The following is a 21,035-nucleotide window of genomic DNA, read 5'->3' as shown; positions in this document are numbered from 1 at the left end:
TCCGGGGTCCCATGTCTACGCAGCCCCGGCTCCTCCGCAGGCCTGTCTGACTCCTGAGCACTGTGTCTGATGCCGCATGTCAGGCAGGGCTGGGAGTGTCCCTGAAGACGTGGCTGCCAGTTCAGCCCCAGGAGCCTGCAGGAGCTAGGGCCAGACAGACTCTACCCTGCTTGGCTCTGTGTCCTCAGGCAATTTGCTTGCCCTCTCTGGGCCTCATTTGTCAGATGAGCTATTGATGGTCACGTTTACTGAGGCTCTTTTCTCAGCCTTTACATGTAGTGGCTATTGAGCTACACAGTGACTGGCTGTGTGAGGTGGTGCTTATATCCCCCGTTCACAGAGGAAGAAACTGAGGCACAGAGAGGTGACATAACCCACTCTGGGCCTCAGAGCCAGGGAGAAGTCCGGTCTGGCCCCTGAGCCTCCCCGGCTGTCACAGAGATGGAGGGATGCAACTCAGAATCCTTGCTGGTGAAGGCCACACACAGCAAAGGCCAGCACTGGGCAGGGGCTGCAGGAGGCCATTCCCTGGGGTCCATGGGCCTCGTTTCCTCTCTGTAAAGTTGGGGTGACGACCCACGATGCATCAGCATGGTCTCATTTATCAGCTTCCCATAGTGAAGGCTGTTGCCCACCTCAGACGGTGCCGGGCTGGGGCGTGGGGTGTGGGGCTGTCGTTCCAGGCCGGGCCTCCGGCAGACGACAGCACACGCTGTCCAGGGCTGGGCTGCCGAATCTGCAGCCCACGCGCTTGGCCTCTGTGATGCCTGATTCTTTGGCCCGGGTCCTCTTCCTCCGCAGGGCCTTCTCTCCCGAATTGGTGCCGAGACATCCGGCCGCCCCTGGCGTTGCTGGCTCGGTGGGTCCACCCACATCCCTCTGATGCGCCTGCCCACATCCCAAACAGCGGCCACCCCCCGGCTGCTGAAATGGCCCGTGGTGTCATGCGGATGACTGACAACCTCTTTCCCAGGATCCCTGAAGAAATCCTGGGCAGATTGGATAAAAAGCCCTTGTCAGACATCCTAATTTTAGTGTTCTCCCTCGTGATTACATTCAGGAAGTATTTATTTAACACTTCACTTGTTTTGCCATCCTCCCCGACTTCATTTTGCAAAAGCTTCTGTAATAACCCATGTCTCCTTCACCGGCTTCCCTGCTATTCTCGTCCTTGGGAAAACTCTGTTCAGCATCTCAAGCCAGAAATGTGTCCGCATTTCATCTGGCATCACTAATGCCCTCCTTTATCTCCTGCGGCTCCTCCAGCGCGTTCGCCGAGGCGTCTCCATGCCCTGCCTTCCCCAGTCTCATTATGTCTTTTTCAGATGTTGCTGCCCACGTGCAAAAGGACATTTTCATGGCCCAGGTTCCCTGGCAAGGGCATGCGGTGAAGTGCAGATTCTCCCCCGGGCCAGTTGTTACCATCCCTGCCCAGCTTCTGTTTGCAAAAACCTCTCCTTGCAGGGCAGCGAGTTGGCCAGAGGACTGCTCTGGCCTGCTGGAGGTCAGGGCCTGTCCCCGCCCAGGCTGGTGGGGAGGCCAGGCCCTTGTTTCTCTGTCCCCCTCACCGGTCTGAGATTGACAGTCTCGTGTCGGGGAGGGCCGCGCTGTTCTGCCTTTGCTCCCGCTTGTTACTTGATTCACTGAGTTGGTAACTCTATTAAACATTCCTGATGCAGACCTTATTAATTTTAATGGCTTTTGAGATGAACAGAGAAGAAAGCTTCTCTTGTTGTACAGATGTATGTAGAAGTCTATCGTTTTAGATATTTGTGTTTATTTAAAAAAAAAAAAAAAAACATGGTTGAAGCACCAAAAGAGGAATAGAAGTCTGTTGGGATTTTGTGTGTGTGTGTGTGTCTTTTACATTGAGATAAAATTCACAAGACATCGCATGACTCATTTTGAAGGAAATGATTCATTGGTATTTAGTTCATCACAATATTGTCCAGCCATTGCCTCTGTCTAGTTCCAAAACATTCATCTCCCTAAAATAAAATCTCATCCCCATTAGGCAGTTGTTGCCTATTCCTCCCCCAAAGTCCCTCACGACCACTAGTCTACTTTCTGTCTTGACAGATTGGTCTGGTCTGGATATTTCCTATCAGTGGAATGATGCAATCTGTGGCCTTTTGTGTCTGACTTATTTCACTCAGACTAATGTCCTCAAGACTCATCCAAGTTGTAGTGGTTATCAATGCATCATTCCTTTTCAGAGCTGGCTAATATTCCACGATAGGGATACATCATATTTTGTTTATCCATTCATCTATTGATGAACACTTGGGTTGTTTCTGCCTTTTCTTTGTTGGGGTGTTAAACTTGGCAGATACTTATCTGGATCTGTGGCTGTCCTCTGCATTTAGCTGTTTCTTTTTTTCCCCCTTGGTCACTTATTTGAGTTTGTTTGGTGAGAACAGTTTCAAGGGTATGAACTGTTCTGGCAACTGAGAACTACAGGGTCTCAGGATGGGAGTCTGGCATTGCCACTTACAGATGTCTGCTACCCAGGGGTGACCTTGACTCAAAGACCACTCCCCCAGGACCACCACACCATGCGCTGAGGTTCATCACCTGCCTGTGTGTTGCCATCACCTGGGGAGAAGCACTCACATTCCTTTATCGCCTTCAGAAACTCTGACTTGATTTGTGTGGGGTTAAGTCATGGCCCTTTTTTTGTGTGTGTGTTGTAGTGGGGCCCCCAAAGGTATGTCCAGGTTCTCACCCCTGGGACCTGTGAATGTCACCTTGTTTGAAAATGGGGTCTTTGTAGACAGAATTAATTTAATGATCCCGAGATGACCTTGTCCTGGATTTAGGGTGGACCCTGCCTGCAGTGATGAGACAGAGAAGCATGGACGCACAGATACATAGAGAAGAGGCCGCATGGAAACAGAGGCCGAGAAGGGAGTGATGCAGGCACGGGCCGGGGAGCCCCGGGGCAGCAGAGTGGGCGAGAAGCGAGAATGTGCCCTTCCTCCAAGGTCCAAAAGGGGCCATCGTGCTGCTATCTTGACTGCAGACTTCTGGTCTCCAGGCAGTGAGAGAAGAAATGTCTGTAATCTCAGGAGCCCGCTTTGTGACCATCTCTTACAATAGCTCCAGGAGCTAATACAGATCTCTGCTCTTTTGCATTATGTTTTTTGTGATGGCAAGATAGACATAACATGAAACCTACCATTTAAACCATTTTAAACATATGATCCAGTGGCCTTAATTACTTTTACAATCTTTACCACTATTTTCAAAACCTTTGCATTACCCCAAACAGACGCCAAGCCTGAGTCCCCACTCCTTTCTCTCGGTGCCCGGTAACCTCTGGTCGCCTTCCTGTCCTGTGAATGTGTACATGTGTGTTTGAACCTCCTTGGTAATAGTAATGTCAAGTTTGGGGGTCCCTGGCTTCGATGGTGCCATGGCCAGCGCTAAGGGCTCCCTGTATGTTACGTCACGTGACTGTTGTCATGGCTGCCGCCCTTCACTCTAGTGGACAGTTGAGGGAGCGGGGAGGGTAAGCAGCACCGAGAAAACTTGGACCAGGGTGGCATTCTTGTTAAAACCCAACCTTGGAACCTCACTACCACGTTTCCTGGCACCTACTAGGCCTCCTCCACTGTCAGTTAAGTTGCATTGGCATTCTCCATGCTGCACTGCCCAGCCACCCTTCCCAGGGTAAATCTTGGAGAGGTGTCAGGGAGAGCTGCCTGGGTCCCAGCTCTGAAAAGTATGTGGTTTTTCCCAGTGGTTGCTTTTCTCTAATTGACATGGCCAAGCTTCTTTATTACAAGGCACTGTTCCAAATGTACCAGGCAGCCCAAAGAATGGGAAATGATAGGGGACTTGAGTGCAGCATATATAAAGAACTCTTCCCGCTCAATGACAAAAGAATTAACTGAAAAATGGGCAGAGGCTGTAAATAGACATGTCTCCCAGGAAGATGCTTGGCTAGTCAACAAGCACATGAACAGATGCCCAATGCCATGAATCATCAGGAAAGTGCAAATCACAACCACAGCAAACCGACACCCACCAGAATGGCTAGGATCAAAATGCAGGTAATAGCAAGTGTCGGCCAGAGGGTGGAGCCTACGTGGAGTCCTTCCACACCGCGGGTGGGAGTGCCCAGTGATGCAGCTGCTTTGGCAAATAGCCTGGCAAGTCCTCAAACCATTAAACAGTTGCCACAGCAATTCCACTCCTTGCTGTACATCAGAGAGAACTGAACACATATGTTCACATAAAAACCTGTTCACAGACTTTATGGCAGCATTGTTCATCATAACCCAGAGGTGGAAATTCCCGCCGGCTTGTGGATAAGCACACACAGGGGGATCATTTCCAGCCTCACAAAGGGACGGCCTTCTGATGCATGTGACATCCAGGACCAACGGGATCCAATGGATCAATGTGCTTGGCGACATTGATCCCGTCACACGAGCCCACGTATTGGAGGAGTCCATCTGTGTGAGGGTCCCGAGTAGGCAGATCGATAGAGACGGTCTGGAGATTGGTGGCCACCGAGGGCTGGCAGCTGAGGGGATGTGAGGGTCAGTAAAGGGCATGGGGTGGTTTTGTAGGTGATGAAAGTGCTCTAAAAATGTCTGTGCTGATGGGTGCCTGTGTCTGTGAATCTACTAAAAGCCACTGAATTGCACCCTGAAAAGAGTGAATTGCATGTTGTATAAATTACACCTCAGTAGAGCCACTTTGTACTAAGAGCGGGGCTGGCAGCCGGGCCAGGCCCCCCTCTGGCTTCTGCCATGAGTGGCCCCACATGCAGCGAGGATCGCGCTCGGTCACTTCACACCAGATGCCCTGGTGCTGCGTTTCTAGCACCATGTGTCCCCGGAGCCGCATCGGGTCAGGGTGGTCAGATGTTGGCGTGTCCACGGCTGAGTGCTATGTTGGAAGACTTTAGCTGCACCCCCATGTGCACCACGGGTCACACTCATTGCTGCAGTGACGGGGCTGAGTGGAGTGGGGGTGACACGAATAGCTTATGCTTGAAATGATTTCAGTGGCTGAAGTGTAGAGTGGAATGTGGGGAGACAGAATGGAGCCAGGGAGGCCTTCGTGGAAGTCCCTGTGATGAAGCGCTCTGAGCTCAGGCATGAGCACCTGGGTGCCAGAGCAGACAGTCTGCAGGTACAGGCAGGCAGGAATATGGGGCTGGCTTTGCAGAAATGAAGAAAGGAGGGTTTGGGGTTGCTTGGATACTTGTCCTGGGGCACCTGGGTGTCGTGTCCTCCGTCTAGGAGGCTGGCTGTCTAGTGTCTCACACTGGGTAGAATTCACAGTGGTCTGGGTTGAAGGGTCTGTAAGATCACCTGGTCCTAATTTTATTTTAAGTAATTTTACATTTATAAACTCTGAACCTCAGAGAGGTTAAGTAACTTTTCCAAAGTCACATAGCAAGTCAACCAGACTGTAGCCTGGAACCCAACTCCACCTACCCCTACTGCAGCTCTCCTGGCCTCATCCTGCCCTGGCTGGAAAAAGGTCATTTTTCTGAGTCCTGTTAACTCTGTCCTTCCCAAATTTACACTCAGAGTCATTGGCCAGGGCATCCCTGGGGTTGCCATGACCGTTGTGAAACCCAGTTTTCTGTAGCTGCTTATTGATGGCATCAACAACAGCCTAGAGTTTCAGAGGAGTCTGCATGTTACAAAAAGGGCAGCAGGTGTTATTTGGGCTAAATTGACCTTGAAATTGATTTCTTTATTTTATGACTTACTGAGAGGAGATTAATACTTTTTTTTTCCTGCAGTCTGAAACAATTTACATGGTAATAGAAGGCATAGTCAGTCAAATAAATTGCTGGAAGTGGTAGTGTTCCAAGGGAAAAAAATACAGAGCTTACTTGCATTGATTTCTTTGCCCTGGGGAGAAGCAGAGATTTTAACATCTGGGATAGGGAGCTAAATTTTATCTCTCATTTTAAAAGCAGAGGACTGAAGAGCTTAATGTGACATTTACACGGAATTTTGTAAGTTGGGGGAAACCAGGCAACCCAGATTCCTTGCTGAAGGTTAACTGGTGCTTCTGCAGAAGGACTCTGGGTGGTTTGATCCAGGGATGACATTTTCAAGGGATGAGCCCTTGGCAACTTGGCTGACCTACTGCTGGGGAATGGGGCAATAAAAGTTGATGACATAAACTCATCCCTTGGGGCAGGTGGGGCTGTGAGGAACCGTGGAATTGGAGAGGCTGCCTTAGGATTTCCGGGCTTTGCCTTGTGGCTACCCTCCCCATTGGATGGGTTGTGAGATGGATTCTGAGGCTCCATCTGGGCAGCAGCACTCCATTAGTACTGTCTGCCCTGGGGACAAGAGGGGCAGCTAGAACTTGCGTGCTGCCACCTAAATTTCCTGGCAAAATCTATTAACATATCTCCCTAAATGCCCACATTTCTGCATTCAGATCACATTGTCAGGGATCCTGTCCTTCCAAGTGACCCCAAATCATTCACCACGTTATGTGAGCTAATTCCCCCCCCCCCAAAAAAAAATGCCAAGGAATGAATCCTACCTAAAAAGCTCTTCTAGTATTTCATGTGTTTTTCCGGTAAATTATTTTCTTTTAAAAGTAAGAATTTTAAAGTAAGATAAAAAAATTTAATCAATAAATTAATTACTAATCAATAGTATACAATTCAAGAGTCAGAAGAGCAAATTAGCTCTGCTAGAAAAAAGTCAGTCTTAAAAAAAAAAAAAACCCAACGAGTTTCTTATCGATCTCTTGGGAGTTTCAGTGCCTATGTTACATAGTGTGTATGTCTGCTGAAACAATGCTCAGATCGTGATACATTCTGCACATTACTCTGTATCACACTGTTTTCCCTTCCATATTGGGGCAGGAGGGTGGGGCAGGGGGCAGCTCCCTGGGGCAGGAGGGTGGCCGGCCCTGCCGTGGTCAGTGCGGGGCCTCGTGGGGGAGAGTGTCAGGGGGAGCAGGCCTGGGTGATTAGCCACCTAGGACATCCTGGCTCAGCCGTGGCCCGCCGCGCCCCTGCTGGGCTGCTTTGGATGACTTCTCAGCCTCTCTGTTTCTCTGCCTGTGAACCGGGGCGAGATCATCATTGCATCTAACACCCTCCGAGATAAAGAAGAAAAGGCACAAGAGCCCTGGGCACACGCCCACTGCTGTTGGGGTGAAACATGGGGCGTCAAGCCCCCCACCCCGGGGTGACGGGGGCCAGTGTGGCTCTGATCCGCGTCCTCAGCTGGGCTGGACTGTCCACACCGGGAGGAAAAGCGAGTGAGGCCGGCGCGCCTGAGAGCAGCCCCACCAGTCACTCGCGCGATTTGCGATTTGCCATCTGGGGGGGCGAGGCACATTAAAAAGTAAAGAGAAACAGATGAAATTAATTGTAATAATATATTTTATTTTAAATATTCATACTATATTTATATATTTAAATAGAGTACACTTTATTTGATATATTATTAAGTATTGTCATTCTAACCTGTAATTGATATAAAAATATTAATGAGATATTAATATTCATGAGATATTTTACGTTCTTTTTTTTTATTAGTGGCTCCAAAAGCCAGTGTGTAATTTATAGTCACAGCACATTTCAACTCAGACTAGCCACACGCCCGTGGCTAGTGGCTGCTGTGCTGGGCAGTGCGGGTGTCCACCCCTCCGGGAGGGGGAGTCGGGGGGAGAGATAGACAGAGACAGAGCGAGGAGAGACAGAGACAGACGGGGGGAGAGCACTGTGGCTGTCTCACAGACTCAGACTCAGGGACCCTGCTAATCGGGGTTACTCCAAATTAGAGTTTCCCCCAACCTGGGCTCCCCTACCTATTTCTGTTTCTGTTTCTGGCAGGACCACACCCCTGACGGCGCGGGCCTCCTCTCCAGCGCCAGGAGCAGTCCACAGGGCTCCGTAAGTAGCAGCATGTGCTGAACAGATTAGACTCTGAAGCCGCGCTGGCTGGCTTTTCAGCCTCCCTGGGCTCCGTCGTCCATCACGGGAGTGGTTTTTACCTGAAACTGATCCTGCTGGGCCGGGCTCTCAACCCAGACAGCCTCCCGGGAGTGGCTGTGGCTGGAGGGGGCTGGTGGCCTGGCTTCCTGCTTCCTTCCGTGAGGATGGGGCCTGCCGTGCTGGGCGGGGTGGCGGGAGTTGATGTTTGCTGGTCGTAAAGGCCTGAGCGCCGAGGGGTCCGTCTGTGGCACTGGACTTGGGGTCACCAGGCCACGTGGCCGTTGATGGAGCTGGCTGAGGGTGCCCCTCGGGTGTCCCTCTCCAGGGGCGGCCTCCGGGTGGGGTACGCGTGTGCACGCCGTGACCTGCGATGGTCCTGGGGCAAATGGGCTCTGGCTGCTGCTGTTCACCGGTCACCACACGTTTGCTTTCCTGCTTGTCTCGGGGGTGCGACGCCGACTCCCCATTGATGGCCGTGATGGGATATTTCCCTGGAAAATATTCACGTTAAAAAAATGAACCTATGTCAAGGAAAAGTAGTGTGGGGATAGTAACCACGTCGGTGCGGCCAGACGAGGGCGGGAGACCAGGTGAATTCCTCCCCAGACCTGCCCCGGTGTGCTCCGCGCCTGGCAGGCTCCTCCGCGCTGCCCAGCCTTTGCCCACACTGGATGCAAACTGGAATCTCGAAGGACCCAGCTCTTGGTTGTGTCTGTTCTCCCAGTGGCCTTTGAGGCCGGGTTTTCATAACCAAGCGCACTGCTGGGCGCTCTGAGGGGAGCACTGGCCCGGTCGCGAGAGCAGGGGCGGGAGGGCTGAGCAGGGAACCCCCCCACTCTCACCCCTGCTCGAGTCCTCGGGTCTGTTCTCACTCGGCGCCTCCCGTGAGCCTGTAAGGTAAGTGCTGTTTCCGTCTCATTTTGTGGGTGAGGAAAGGAGAGCACAGGAGGCCACAAGGCCAAGGCCGCAGCCAGACACCCTCCCTGTCACCGGGCGCAGCTGTGTGGGTTCCGGAAGGGCCTGTGTGGGTTCGCGGAAGTTGGAGGGGCCTTCGGTATCTCTGGCCACATAAGCCTTAGCCTGGACATCAGGGATACAAGGACGACGCTTGCTCTCTGGGGGTGCTTGGGAGGGTGCTTCTGGCCGGTGTCTGGCTGGTGCTGCACCTGAAGGCCTCCCGGGGCCAGGGAAGCGCTTCTGAGATGCCCCTGAGGTGCGTCTGGGTGGCCTCAGCCCCTCCTGGGGGGGCCTCCTGCCTCTTAGGGCTGCCACGTGTCCTTCTGGCCCATGGTGAGGGGCAGCACGGCCGTGTCACCACCTCTGCTGTGCTCTGTCCCGCCGACCAGCCGTGAGGCCTCGGGGCGCCGTGGAGCCAGCAGCCAGAGCAGGGCGCGGGCCGCAGGGAGCTGTCACATATTCACAAAACAGCCACCTCTTGTAGCCGCTCTCAGGATTCTTGCAACTTCACCCCGAGTCCATGAAGAGAAAACCAAGACACTGCGAACCCTGTGTTGCAGGTGGGAGTGGAGCAGGGGCGAGTGGGGCGAGTGGGGGGCTCTTTAGAGTCTTGGGGTTGGGGACATGGTGCAGAAACTTTGGATGGGAAAGTTGTTGGGAAAGCGGGGAGAGAGCACCCCACCGTAGCTGCCAGCTGTCCCGTCCACAGTAGGACCAGAGGTGGCTGAGACAGCGCTTAGAAGAGGCCGCTGGATTTTCTGCCATGTTGAGTTGGGCCCGAGACCCCTGGCCCCGGGCCCCCCTTGTTAAGACTGATGGACGCGACCAGGAGTCCAGATGCTCCCCCACCTGCTAGAGGCTGTGGGGTTTGGTGGACACACTGGGGAGGCCCTGTCCCCCTTCCCCAGCCCGGACCTCCCCACAGTGCTGGGCAGGGTCCCTCTGGCCGGTGCCCCGGGTGGCCCCCAGCCTGATGTGTCACAGGTAGAAGCAGTCGTTCCCGAGCCGGTCAGCAGATGGTCACCGGCGTGCCTGGTGCTCTCCTCACGTCCCAAGGCGAAAGGCGGCTGGCTCCGATCCAGTAATCACACCTGTCGGAATTTGTACCTTGTGGCAGCGGGTGGTGCGGGCTGCCGCGTCCGGGCTTGGCTGAGGGATGACTGTGCCGGCAGAGGGGGTGATCATAAAGGCCCAGCCTCTGTGCTCATCGGGAAGGGGCTGTTGAAGTGAATTATGTGCACCCGGAAAGCCCAATTCCAAGCTGCCGCCAGGATTTCGTAGCAAGGATTTATGTTTATTGACTTGGAAGGATGCTCGTGACATATTGTTGAGTGAGAAATACGGCATATATCATATGATTCCAATTATGTGCAATTATATTCATAGATCTCCCTTTCTCTGGATGCAGAGGGAGATGTCAGAGAGGCAGATGGGAGATTCAGCTAAATGGGTGGGTTCTGCATTTTTCTTGGGAATCATCTGGTTTTTTTTTTTTTCAATATACAGTGAGCAGTTATTTTCCTTGATAGCAGCAGTAATAATAATATAATAATTTGTAAAATTAAGCAGGGAGTTCTGGGCCTAGCAGGGCTTCCCAGATAGCTGATGGCATTTTTGTCAACGTTTCCTTCTCGGCTGTCATGGACCAGCAGCAGCCCCTTGGCGGAGTGAAGCGATGATGACAGGACCGGGCAGGGATGGAGACAGACTGTCGAGTCCTCACGGCCCTGGGGGCAGAAAGTCTCAGGCCCTGACCTCTCCCCCTTCCACTCTGCCCTGTGGTGCCAGCCAGCTCTGTGCCCCCACCTGCCCATGCCTAGAAAGGGCGGCTCCAGGAGCCCGCAGCTGCATCCACCCGCACCCAGAGTGAGGGACTAACAACGGTGTCTAGGAAGAGCCTGACCCTGCGCTTGGCACCCCAATGCGTTATATCACGTAACCCCCACCCAGAACCCCCACGAGGGAGGAGCTGTCCCCCTCCCGTCCCAGGGGACAAGCGAGGCTCGGAGGAGGGTGACCTGCTAGAGCCCCCGCAGCTGATGGGCTGGATCCAGGACTTGACGGAGCCAGGGCTCTTTCCCAGCTGAGAGGGCGGAGCTTCTGTTCAGCGGTGGAGGGAGCATGTCTGGAAAGCCCTGAGTTGGGGGGTGCAGTGTGGCGTCAGCAAGGTGGACCTCACACCTGATCAGAGTCACCTGCTCAAGTCTACCTTTCTGCCCGCAGCCAGCCGTGCTTTCCTCCAAGGCCAGGATGGACTGGATGGAGTCTGCCCAGGGGGCAGCGGCGGTGGTGGCACCGCGGTGATGGGCCACTGCACCCCACCACGTGCCTTTACACACTGGGGCGCATGATGAGGGGCACCCTGGGACTAGACGGAGCCAGGGGGCTCCTTTCTGGGGTTCACTGTGGCGCCAATGCTCCTGAAGCAGAGGTGTGTGTCTGCGTCTCTCATTTCTTCTGTTGCGATGACGCTGGAGACAGGTGAGCAGCAGGCCTCAAACTTCCACCTTGTTCTGCTCCTTCCAGAACCTGATTTCAAAACTTTTCTGAAGCCCAAATAGACTGTATTCAATTTCTTTGTAAACACTGAGCACACTGCGCGCCTAGCAGCTTACATGACACCTGTTTGTTTACTCCTGCTCAGCTGCCTGTGGCGTGGCTGTGATCTCAGTGTCGCTGAGGCCGAGGTCCTATCTGGACTTCCCAGGCCCCTAGGCTTGTAGGATGGAGGCCTCTGGGTTTCCCTGCTTTGGGGGCCCTCTGTGGGCAGGCCCACCAGGCAGCTCACTTTCTTGAGGTCAGCAGGCGAGTGTCAGGCTTGGTCGCAAGGTGGTCTCAGGCCCACCATCCACGTCAGCAGGAGTGGCATCCTCTTGCCTTCTCTTGGTTAGAAGCAGGGCACAGGGCCTGCCCTTGCCAGCGGAGGGGACACCACTTGGCAGGGCTGTGGGTCCGTCCTCCCTCAGTACAGTCCCTGAGGAAGGAAGCCCTCACCAGCGGAAGGTCCTCCTTGTCTCGGCCTCATGCAGGGCTCCAGCATCTTCCTGTCCAGCACCTGCCTGCACCCCACTACAGGGCACACAGCTGGACTCACGGCCTTCCTGTCCCCCCCACCTGCCTCCCGCCCTCCTCCCCACGCTGTGCACTGGGATGCGCCGCTGCAGCCTCGGCAGCCAATGAATATTTAATGGAATGCTGCCACCTTTTGGAATTTGGCAAAAGTGACCCGTGTTATTGAGAGGTGGATGGAGCCCAAAAGGAAACTGGGTCCTGTTCTGTCCATGCACAGGCCGCGCCCCTGCCCCTTCCACGCACCTGTCCTGGGCACTGCTCACCACCCCCGGGGCCTTCTCTCGGCTGGGGATTGGCAGAGAAGAAAACAAGGAAAACAAGAAAAGGAGTTGCTCTGAGCAGGTCTGCGCCCCACTCGGTCCATAATGACAAGGCGGACAGGCCTGCTCCCTGTCCTGCACCCCTGAGCGGCAGAGGATGGAGGCGAGCTTTGGGGTGCTGGGCTGTGAGAGGAGGCTGGCCGGGTATCTCAGGGTGCACACCCCTGACCCCAGGCCCTGCCACCCGTGGGCAGCCGTGGATGTGGTGCCACGCACTGCGGGTCCGCCAGGGAGGGGCATCTGCCTGGGCGTCCTGGCAGCAGCGCCCCAGGGCCTAACCCCGCCATTGGGGGGGTTTGCTCATGGACAAGCACAGCAGCCACCAAGCACCGTTGGGCACAGGGCAGCCCCACCTCCCCACTGCTTCCCTCCCGCAGGTGCCAGGACCCAGGCCCGCAGCGCTCATCCACGCTCCCCAGCGGGCCCTGCCGGCCCCGGTGCCCATGCAGTGCTGGATTATACAGCAGCCCTGACCCCTCCACTCCCGGTGTTTCCCTCGCCCCGGGTCAGCCTTGCCGCAGGGCTCGCTCCGTGGTCAGTAGCTGCAGGCGCCGCGAGACTACAGTGCAGACTCCTCTGCTTCCACGGTGCCTCGCCCCATCCTGCGGTGCCCCCGCATCCTCCTGTCTCTGCGGGCCACAGCCCCCGTGCGCCCGTGCTCAGGTGATGCCCGCTGCTTCAGGTCCCCTGCAAGTCGAAGGAAACTTCTAGGTTCCTAACCATCCGTCAGGATCCACTGGAAAACCCTTGCCACAAACGCCCGTCTAACCCCCACGGGCGGCGCGAGTGGCTCTTTCCACTGGAGCCCGCCCCCTCACCCCCTTCTCAGCCAGCTCCCCCTTCCCGCCCTTTAAACACGCAACACCGCCCTCACTGCCGCGAGCTGGAGGATCAAAGAGGAATACGAGGAAAGACAAACAAGGAATAAAGAGAAACCCATGCTGGAGGCACAGTCTGCTTGCTTCTTAGTGGAAGCGAATCGCCATAGGCACCAGTCGCCCAGAGAGTGGCAAGAGACGGCTCCAAGGAAGGGGAGACACTTAGGGGCCCGAGGGTGTGCTCAGAGGGTGAGCTCAGGGTGTTCGAAGGTGCCGCAGGCCACGGGCTTCTGTGTAGCTAGATTCTGAGGAAGGGATGGTGGAGACCAGCAGGACAGCATCCCGGAGCTCCATGGTGGACCTGGAGTTGAACTTGACTTTGGTGTGTGGCCCTGTAGGGTCTCCAGCTGGTGAGCATTGTGACCCTCTCTGCACCTGAGCAAGATCTCTGGGTCCTGGCTCAGGAGGCCAACCTGCCAGAGGACGCCTGGGGACCCCTGGGGCCTTTTTCACTGGTCAGCCCCTGCACAGCAGCCTCTGGAGGAGCAGAGGGGCCCTGCCAGACACCCAGGCCTCTCGTGGCTAACAGGCCTTTCTGGAGCATCTTCTTGGCTGAAAACCAAGTGTGCGAATGAGAAAACAGCATTAAGAGCAGAAGGACAAAGCTGATACTCAGGGAAGGGAGACATGGAGACTTAAATTCATTTCCTTCAAAATGCAGCACGAGTTTGGCCACGTGATGCTGACGGCAGCCAGCCAGGCTTGCCAGCATGAGATGCTAAGTGGCAGACCCCGGGCAGAGTCTGCCGGTCCGGGAGCCTCCCTGCCACTTCCCTCCACCACTTTCTGCCAGATAAAAGAGGAAATCTATTTAGTGACTTCCTCCCAACCCCGCCCCCCGCCCCCCACCCTCCGGAAGGATGGTGCCTCAGGGATACTGACTGGTTTCCACTGTCAGCTCAAACTTCAGGCCAGGAGCAGAGTCCTCTCTGCCCTCACCTCCTAGTGAGCCCCTAGAATGCCTTGGACACTGGACAATTTCTCATTGCTGAAGTGAATGGATGAATGAATCTGTCTGATTGATTTGGGGTGTCTCAAGTCTCCCCATCCTCGGCCAATGCTCCCTTTCCTCACCTGTCCTTTGATTCCTTCACAAAGGCTGATTTTGCTCGTTCACAACTGCCTTCTTTCTCTTAGGCATCCCTGGGTGAATCAGTCACAGGCCTGAGTCTTTGCCGGCAGCTGTTCTTTTAGACAGTTGCGTAGTATTTCACTGTGAGGTCCTGCGCAGTTGATTTACCTGTTCCCCCACTGACAAGCACGTGGGCCATGCACAGCCCTGGGCCTGCTGTTGGGTGGCCACAGGTCCCCACTCCTCCTGGGCAGAGACTGAGGTATCTCGTCTGGTCACAGAACAGACCTGCATTACCTCGAGCAGCCACCTCCCAGAAGCATCCAGTCACTCCCACCCCGACGGCTGTGAACCACACCTGTGCCCTCAGCCCTCTGGGTGCATGTTAGGAACTCCCCGGGGGCAGTTGTGGCTGTACCTTCCAGTTCACTGCAGGGCAGAGCCTAAGCTCCCCTGGTGATGGCCACGTGTGAATCAGAGGGTGGACCCCAGCAAGGACCCAGCACACAGAATGGCAGCAGCTGCCAGGCAGCCACAGCGCATGGGTCCCGGGCATCTGGCCTCTTCCAGGGAGGCCTTGACCTGGGAGGGAGGCCTTGACCTGGGAATGCCGTGCGTGGGCTCTACAAGCAGCCTGCAGCAGACTTGCAGCTCTGCCACCCACTCTGTGTCAGCTGGGGCAGGCGGCTGGGCCCTTGCCACACCAGTCACATCTGTGCAATGGAGCTGATCCTCATGCTGTTTTAGGGTGAAATGAGTTAATCTGGGTGAAGCCTTAGAGGTGGGCACTAGGAAGGGTTGGTTGTGATGATGATGATGATGATGATGGTGGTGGTGGTGATGGTGGTGATGATGGAGGTCGTGATGGTGATGATGTCAGCTCTGCCCAGCTCTAGCCCTGGAGTCCTCTCTGCTCCTTGGGCCAGCCAGCTGCAGTCTTTTTTTTTTTTTTTGAAGACTTATTTATTTATTTATACAAGAACTGGGGTACAGGCTAGAGGCGCAGGAGGGTGAGAGGATTCACCAGAGACAGAGTGGGGAGCAGAACAGTCAGACTGACTGAAATACACTGCTGAGGGGAGCAGCAGGTGACAGGAACAGTTTGCCACGCCATGTGGGTGTCTCCCTGGCCGGCTGGGAATCAAACCCATGCTGCAGAGGCTGTGGGCAGCTTCGCAGCACAGCGCTCAACCCACTGCGCCACTGGGGAGGCCCGCCAGCTGCAACCTTAGCAGCTGTAATAGTTGGCAGGCAGGCTGCATGGTCCTCACCCCATCCTCCACCCTCTGAAGGTAGCTGGCTTTCCTGATGAAATCCAAAATATCATTTTGAGCCCTGATCACTGGCTTCACAAAGCCGCTGGGGTTTTGTCCAGCAGGTCCCTTCTGAAATGAGTCTCTGCTCTTCGGTGCCCCTAATAAGAAATGCAGTCTGTTTGCTCAAGGTTTTACCCTTTATAGAAATGGTCAGATTCTTTTCTTCCCCCATCTCCATTCCGTAAATCCATGCCAAATATTGATGTTTGATAACTACAAATATCACACATAGCTTTTAATCAAGAGAGACGAAGGAACTTAGAGGAAGTAAATACATCTCTGTAAGGTAGTTCAATACTCTCAGTCATGATTTTGCTGAGAAATAAAATGACTGGGTGGGGGAGGGATCCGTAATGTGGATCGAAATGGACTTGATTACCTGTAACACGCTGGGCCACACCTGGGCTCCTGCTCCCAGCCCATGGCAGGGATTTGAATTCGATGTTCGTTACCAGTGTTGGGAGATGCTGTCTCATTTTAGGTGAGATTTTGTATTTTAAATGTGAATTTTAAATGTGAATTTCCAGTAGGCCATGAGCTTATACTATTACTAGCAAAACATATTGAACCGACTTCTGTTTTCTGTTGGGGCTTGTCTGAGATGGGAGTGGTTCGTGAGGGCCTGCTGGGCCCTCTCTCTGGAGGGATGCCAGTCGCTGCAGGGGGAGGTCTGCCTCCAGGCTGACGTCTGCCAGGGGTGCAGTTCCCTGTAGGGACAAGGGGCAGTGTTGGCCTGGACTGTTGCAGGTTCATGCATGTAGAGGTGTTCAGGCAAGGTTGGCCCAGGGCTGCTTTAGCCCAGAGTGTGGCCAAACCAAGTGAGACCTCGTGACCTGAAGTCAAGCCCGTGTGCGCACAGTGGCCTCCAGCACCTGGCCAGCAGCCGCGCGAGGAGGGAGCAGGGCACCAGTGGGGCGCCCCTCCCACCAGCGCTATAGCCGCTGTCGTTTTAGCTCCAGTAGACTTTTCTCACCCTTCAGTAACCTTTTGCTTTGTATTTTCATGTCCTCAACTTCTAACTGATAAAAATGGCCAATCTCAGAAGCCAGTGGCAACAAAACCCAATGATTCATCCATCCATCCATCCATCCATCCAGACAGCCAGCCAGCCACGCACCTACTCACCTCCACGACATCCACATGTCCCAGGTGCTGTGCAACTGCTGGGCTGTAATGGTCAGCCAGGATACACGTGGCTCTGCCCTCTTGGAGCCTACGGTCCAGTGGAAGAGACGGGATTCAGCAGATGTCCCTACTGGAAAACGTCTTCACAGAGACGAGCGTGCCGTGAGGAGGAATGTTGCTCTGGGAAGACCAGTTACAATGAAACCTGACCCAGATGGTGGGTACCTCTAGGGTCCCCCAAGGGGGTGACTCATGGGCTGAACTCTGAAGCAGGAGTGTAGCATCAGGGCAAGGGCAGGGTTAGAACAGAGGGGACAGCATGTGCCAAAGCCCTGTGGTCAGAGGGGAGGGTGATTTCCAGGCACTGTCAGGTCAACCAGAATGGCTGTTTGCTAGATGAGGCCAAAGGGGTCAGCAGCACAGGATTCAACCCACAAAGAACCCCACATCGCGGGTGGGCGCTGTCTCTAACCCAGAGCAGTGGAAGTTCTTGACAGCTTTCCCAGAAGGTGCCTGATTTCATTTTGTAAAGCCCGTCTGGCGCCCTTGAGGGGCTTCATCTGGAGAGGAGGCAGATCACAGAGGCCACAAGATGGAAAACAGCTGGCCTGGCGGCAGTTGGCCACCTTCAGGCGCCAGCACCTGCCATCCAGGTGGATGTCCTTCAACTGTCTCCGGCCCCCCACGTTTGCACAGGTGAAGATGGACCCACCGTAGCCTTCCGGCTTCTTGTGTGTGTTTTGGGGGCACTGGGGGGGGGTTTCAGTCCTCCATGTCTCTGAGTTGTTGGAGACATGGAATGTCGGGGCCTCTCCTGGCGTGGGTGCAGGCTAATGTTAGTGGGAGGAATTTTCTGGAATGGGTGCTGTACTGGGGCGGTGTTTATGGGGCGGTGCCCCTTGCCACGCCGAGGGCTGTGGAAAGGGTACTTGGTGCGGGCGCTGCCTGCTCGTCTCACATTGGATTTGTGCCTTATTCTTATTTTACTCCAAATTAAAGCCAGTGGGGATATTTGTTCCAGCCAGGTCCTATGAGTGGATTCACGCCTGGGCGTCAGAAATGGCACAGCTGACGTTTGGAGGAGTAACAGTGTAACCCTGCAGTTAACATAGGATTTATTTCAAGAAAAGAAGTCCCTCTTCCCCAGCCTGGCAGCTCTGACTCTCCCCCTCCAGGGACCCCTCGGATTGATTATTGTGCAGCCACCTTTCAGGCTCCCAGCTCCCCATCAGTTCCCGCCTGCTCCCCCTCTGTGGGGCTGTGGGAGGGAGCCCCATCCCATAGGGATTCTGAGATGGGATTGTTAAAATGACCCCCTCTTTTGGAAAACTGTATTCTCACGCTCCCCGGATCTCCTTTCTATCTCATCAAAGACCCCTTTCCCCTGGGAAGTGGGGGTCGTATGGGGAAACAGTGTTCTCTGACATGCAGTCCCCCTGCAACTGGGACCACAGATGTTTTTAAATCAGAAGAAAAAAGCAAATTTGAGCTTGGGTTAAAAATAAATTCCATCTGCCCCCCCAGGAGCCCCCGGGGCTGCTGCAGGAGGATTCTGGACAGGTGGGGGATTTTCAATGGCACTTTCATCTTTCTGGTGTTCGTCCTGCGTCCGCGGGGATTTCATAAACATTATGTTGCTCAATTTCAGTTCAATGCCACGGAGTCGTTCCAATGTGTTCTAATTACTCAGACATAAATGATTTCTGGTGCACTTTAAATGATTTCGGATGCACTTTTGTCTATCAGGCTGCTGATTTATAACTCCCCGGGACTTTGAAGCTGTGCTTCATTGATTTCTTCTAAGGCTCTTCAGAGGTATATTTATTATAGACGATACATTTCCCTGTTCATTTGCTCCATAATTCTGAAACAGTCTCATTTTCTACTTGTCAACACTCCACCCCTACCTACCCCCGTGCGGATACTGCACCGGCAGTGAGAGGCACATAGATTGAGCGCCTACTGAATGGAGCCCGTGCAGAGGCTGAGGGTGAGTGGAGGCGCACGCATTACATAGAGCACACTCCTGCTGGGGGCTTCCTCGCCATTCAGGCCGACACCCCAGGGACACGCGGGGAGAGACTTCGGCGAGGAGTGAGGAGAGCTGGGTGGGGCGGGGGCGAGTGACCTGTGGTGCTGGTCCGGAGGAGCGGACACGGACACCGCGGCGGGCTGACCCGGCGGTGAGGGGGAGCCTGGCCAGGCTGGTCGCAGGGTCTTGGGGTCGCTGCTGAGCATCCTTGAGCCTGGTGTCTAGTGTGTAAAGTGGCGTGCTTAGTATTGCCACGCAGGGGCCGCCCCGTGTTTCGTGGACCTAAAGCTTAATCCATTTGAGGTGCACCTTCAAGAAAGAGAACCCCCAGTGAGTGCCATGGGGGGCACTAGGGTTAGGATTAGGGTCTTGAAGGCTTTTTAAATGTTGGACTGTTGTTCCTCCACATTTTTTTGTGGCATGGCTGCCCAGGGTGTGAAGTGGTAACAGTGGTTCTTCAGTGACTGGGGACCCTTCCTGCCCTCCTGCTCCCGCCCTCAGACTGGGCTCTGGGGTGCCTCCCCGGGAACCCCGTTCTGTAATCGCTGCCCAGGAGGGGTTGGGTCTGAACTCACCCCTGCTCCCCGCTCCTCACTCAGGATGTTTCTTGGGGAGCATCTCAAGGCAAGCCCGGCCCCCAGAGAGAGAGAGAGAGCGTAGACCTGCCCATGGGCAGACTGGGTGCCGGCTCTGCCCACCCGAGCGCCCCGCGCCCCGGGGGCTGGCTCGGTCCGGCCAGGCCCGACTCTCCAGAGTCCCGGCCTCAGCCTCGGTTCCGCGGTGCGAACCCGGCGCGGGACGGCGAGGCGCACACGCCACCTGGTGGCCGTTTCCAGGAACTGCCGCCCCGGGCTCCCCGCCCCTGGCGAAGCTTCTGCCTGGGCAGGGGAGCGGGGGTCGCAGCCCCACCTGCTCCCCCAGGGCCTTGGCAGGACTGACCCTTGCTGCCTCCGAGCAGGAGTGACTCATCCAGATCGCCGCCCCTCTCCCGCGGAGACACCGCCTCGGGAACACTGAGAGATGCGCTCCCAGAGGACTGGCCGCCTCCCTGCTCCCTGGTCCTCACTTTCCTGCCTGCCCTGACTCCCCTCCTCTTCCTCGGGTCCCCCTCCTCCCTCTTGCTGCCAGTGCCCCACCTCCTCCTTCCTCCCCCTCATCTCCACCCCCTGTTCCCTCTGCCTCTCCCCCCCCCCCCACCTTGGCTCAGCCAGCCTTCCTTTCACTAAACAAGCACTTTTGGTGACTCCATTATTTGGTCCAGGTGGAGTAGGGGCCGGCCGCTCAGTTAGAGGCCAGACCATGAGCCCTGCTGTGATGCCAGCGGCTGAGCTACCCCCACACATGCTGCACGAGTGCCCGCGACCGTTCATGGAGCACGTGCAGACTCAATAGATGCATGTGAGGTCAGCTCCGCGCCACGCACTGTGCAGGACACAGGCTGGGCTCCCGGGTTGGCGCTGGGGACTTTGCACAGGCATCCCGGCCCCTTCCCTGCCTTGGATGCCCCGTTCACTTTTCCCGCCCAGGTCAAATGTGGGCCTAAGAAGGAGCTCTGAGTGCTCATCCCCCATCCGCCCAGGCTCTCTGTGAGATTTCTGCTTGTTTCCTTTGATCTCAGTCCCCAGGCAGGCCAGCCAGTCAGCCTGTGCTGCGTGACTCCCCGGAGGCCTGCTCCTCCCCCAGGGCGCCCAGCGCCCACAGCAGCCGGGCGGGCAGGGATTGGCCTTACCAATCCCCTCCTAATAGAGTTTTCTTTATTCCTAGGGATTTAGAGAAAATGAGTTGTTCTGAGCACTTACTCCTGGATGTCTTGCTCTGCCTGGGTCCGGTGTTGTGTCCTTTGCTCTGTATTCCCAAGCTCCTGCCCCGCAGGGGCAAGCAGGCTGCGGGGGTGTTTGCCATCACAGAGCCCAGGCCCACCAGGGGACACCAGCACCTACAGCTGTCCTCAGCAGCGTCACACTCTCAAAGCGCCAGGGTGGAAGTGGGTGTACAGCAGGCGCTCAGTCTGTGGCTGGCAGTTAGAAAACGCAGGGCGTGACTCATGCCCCTTCAAGGACGTATCTTAAGTGCAGCGCTCCATGGATTTGTACACGGAGACCCCGCACCCCGATCAGGGTATGAACACCCTACCCTGGGTGGTTCCCGGTCCCCTTCTGGTCACAACACCTCCCTTCCAGAGGCCCCCACGCATGCTCCATCTTTGGGTTTATCGGCTTTGCGCTTCAGAGTAATGGAACCCCGATGTGTTTTGCGCAGCCATGTCCCTGAGCATCATCTGTGCTGCAAACTTGCTCGTGGAGCTGGCCGCCCACACCAGACTTCGC

The 21,035-nt window shown here is 55.3% G+C and overlaps 1 protein-coding gene across 1 annotated transcript in view; it reads left to right on the top strand.

Annotated features, from left to right (window-relative positions):
- The window catches only part of LOC119241953 (uncharacterized), a 1,281,278-nt gene that overhangs the window by 80,011 nt on the left and 1,180,232 nt on the right, over positions 1-21,035 (top strand). Inside the window, exons 4-6 of the mRNA XM_037507637.2 lie at positions 7,835-7,894; positions 16,701-16,893; positions 17,209-17,372. Of these exons, the coding sequence (XP_037363534.2) occupies positions 7,835-7,894; positions 16,701-16,893; positions 17,209-17,372 (417 nt within the window). The remainder of the gene's footprint in view (positions 1-7,834; positions 7,895-16,700; positions 16,894-17,208; positions 17,373-21,035) is intronic.

This window comes from Talpa occidentalis, unplaced genomic scaffold, assembly GCF_014898055.3.
Source record: "Talpa occidentalis isolate TD23 unplaced genomic scaffold, MPIMG_talOcc4v2.1 talOcc4.12, whole genome shotgun sequence".
Lineage (NCBI taxonomy): Eukaryota > Metazoa > Chordata > Mammalia > Eulipotyphla > Talpidae > Talpa > Talpa occidentalis.
Note: the sequence above shows the minus strand (reverse complement) of the source record. Positions and strands in the feature narration are given on the sequence as shown.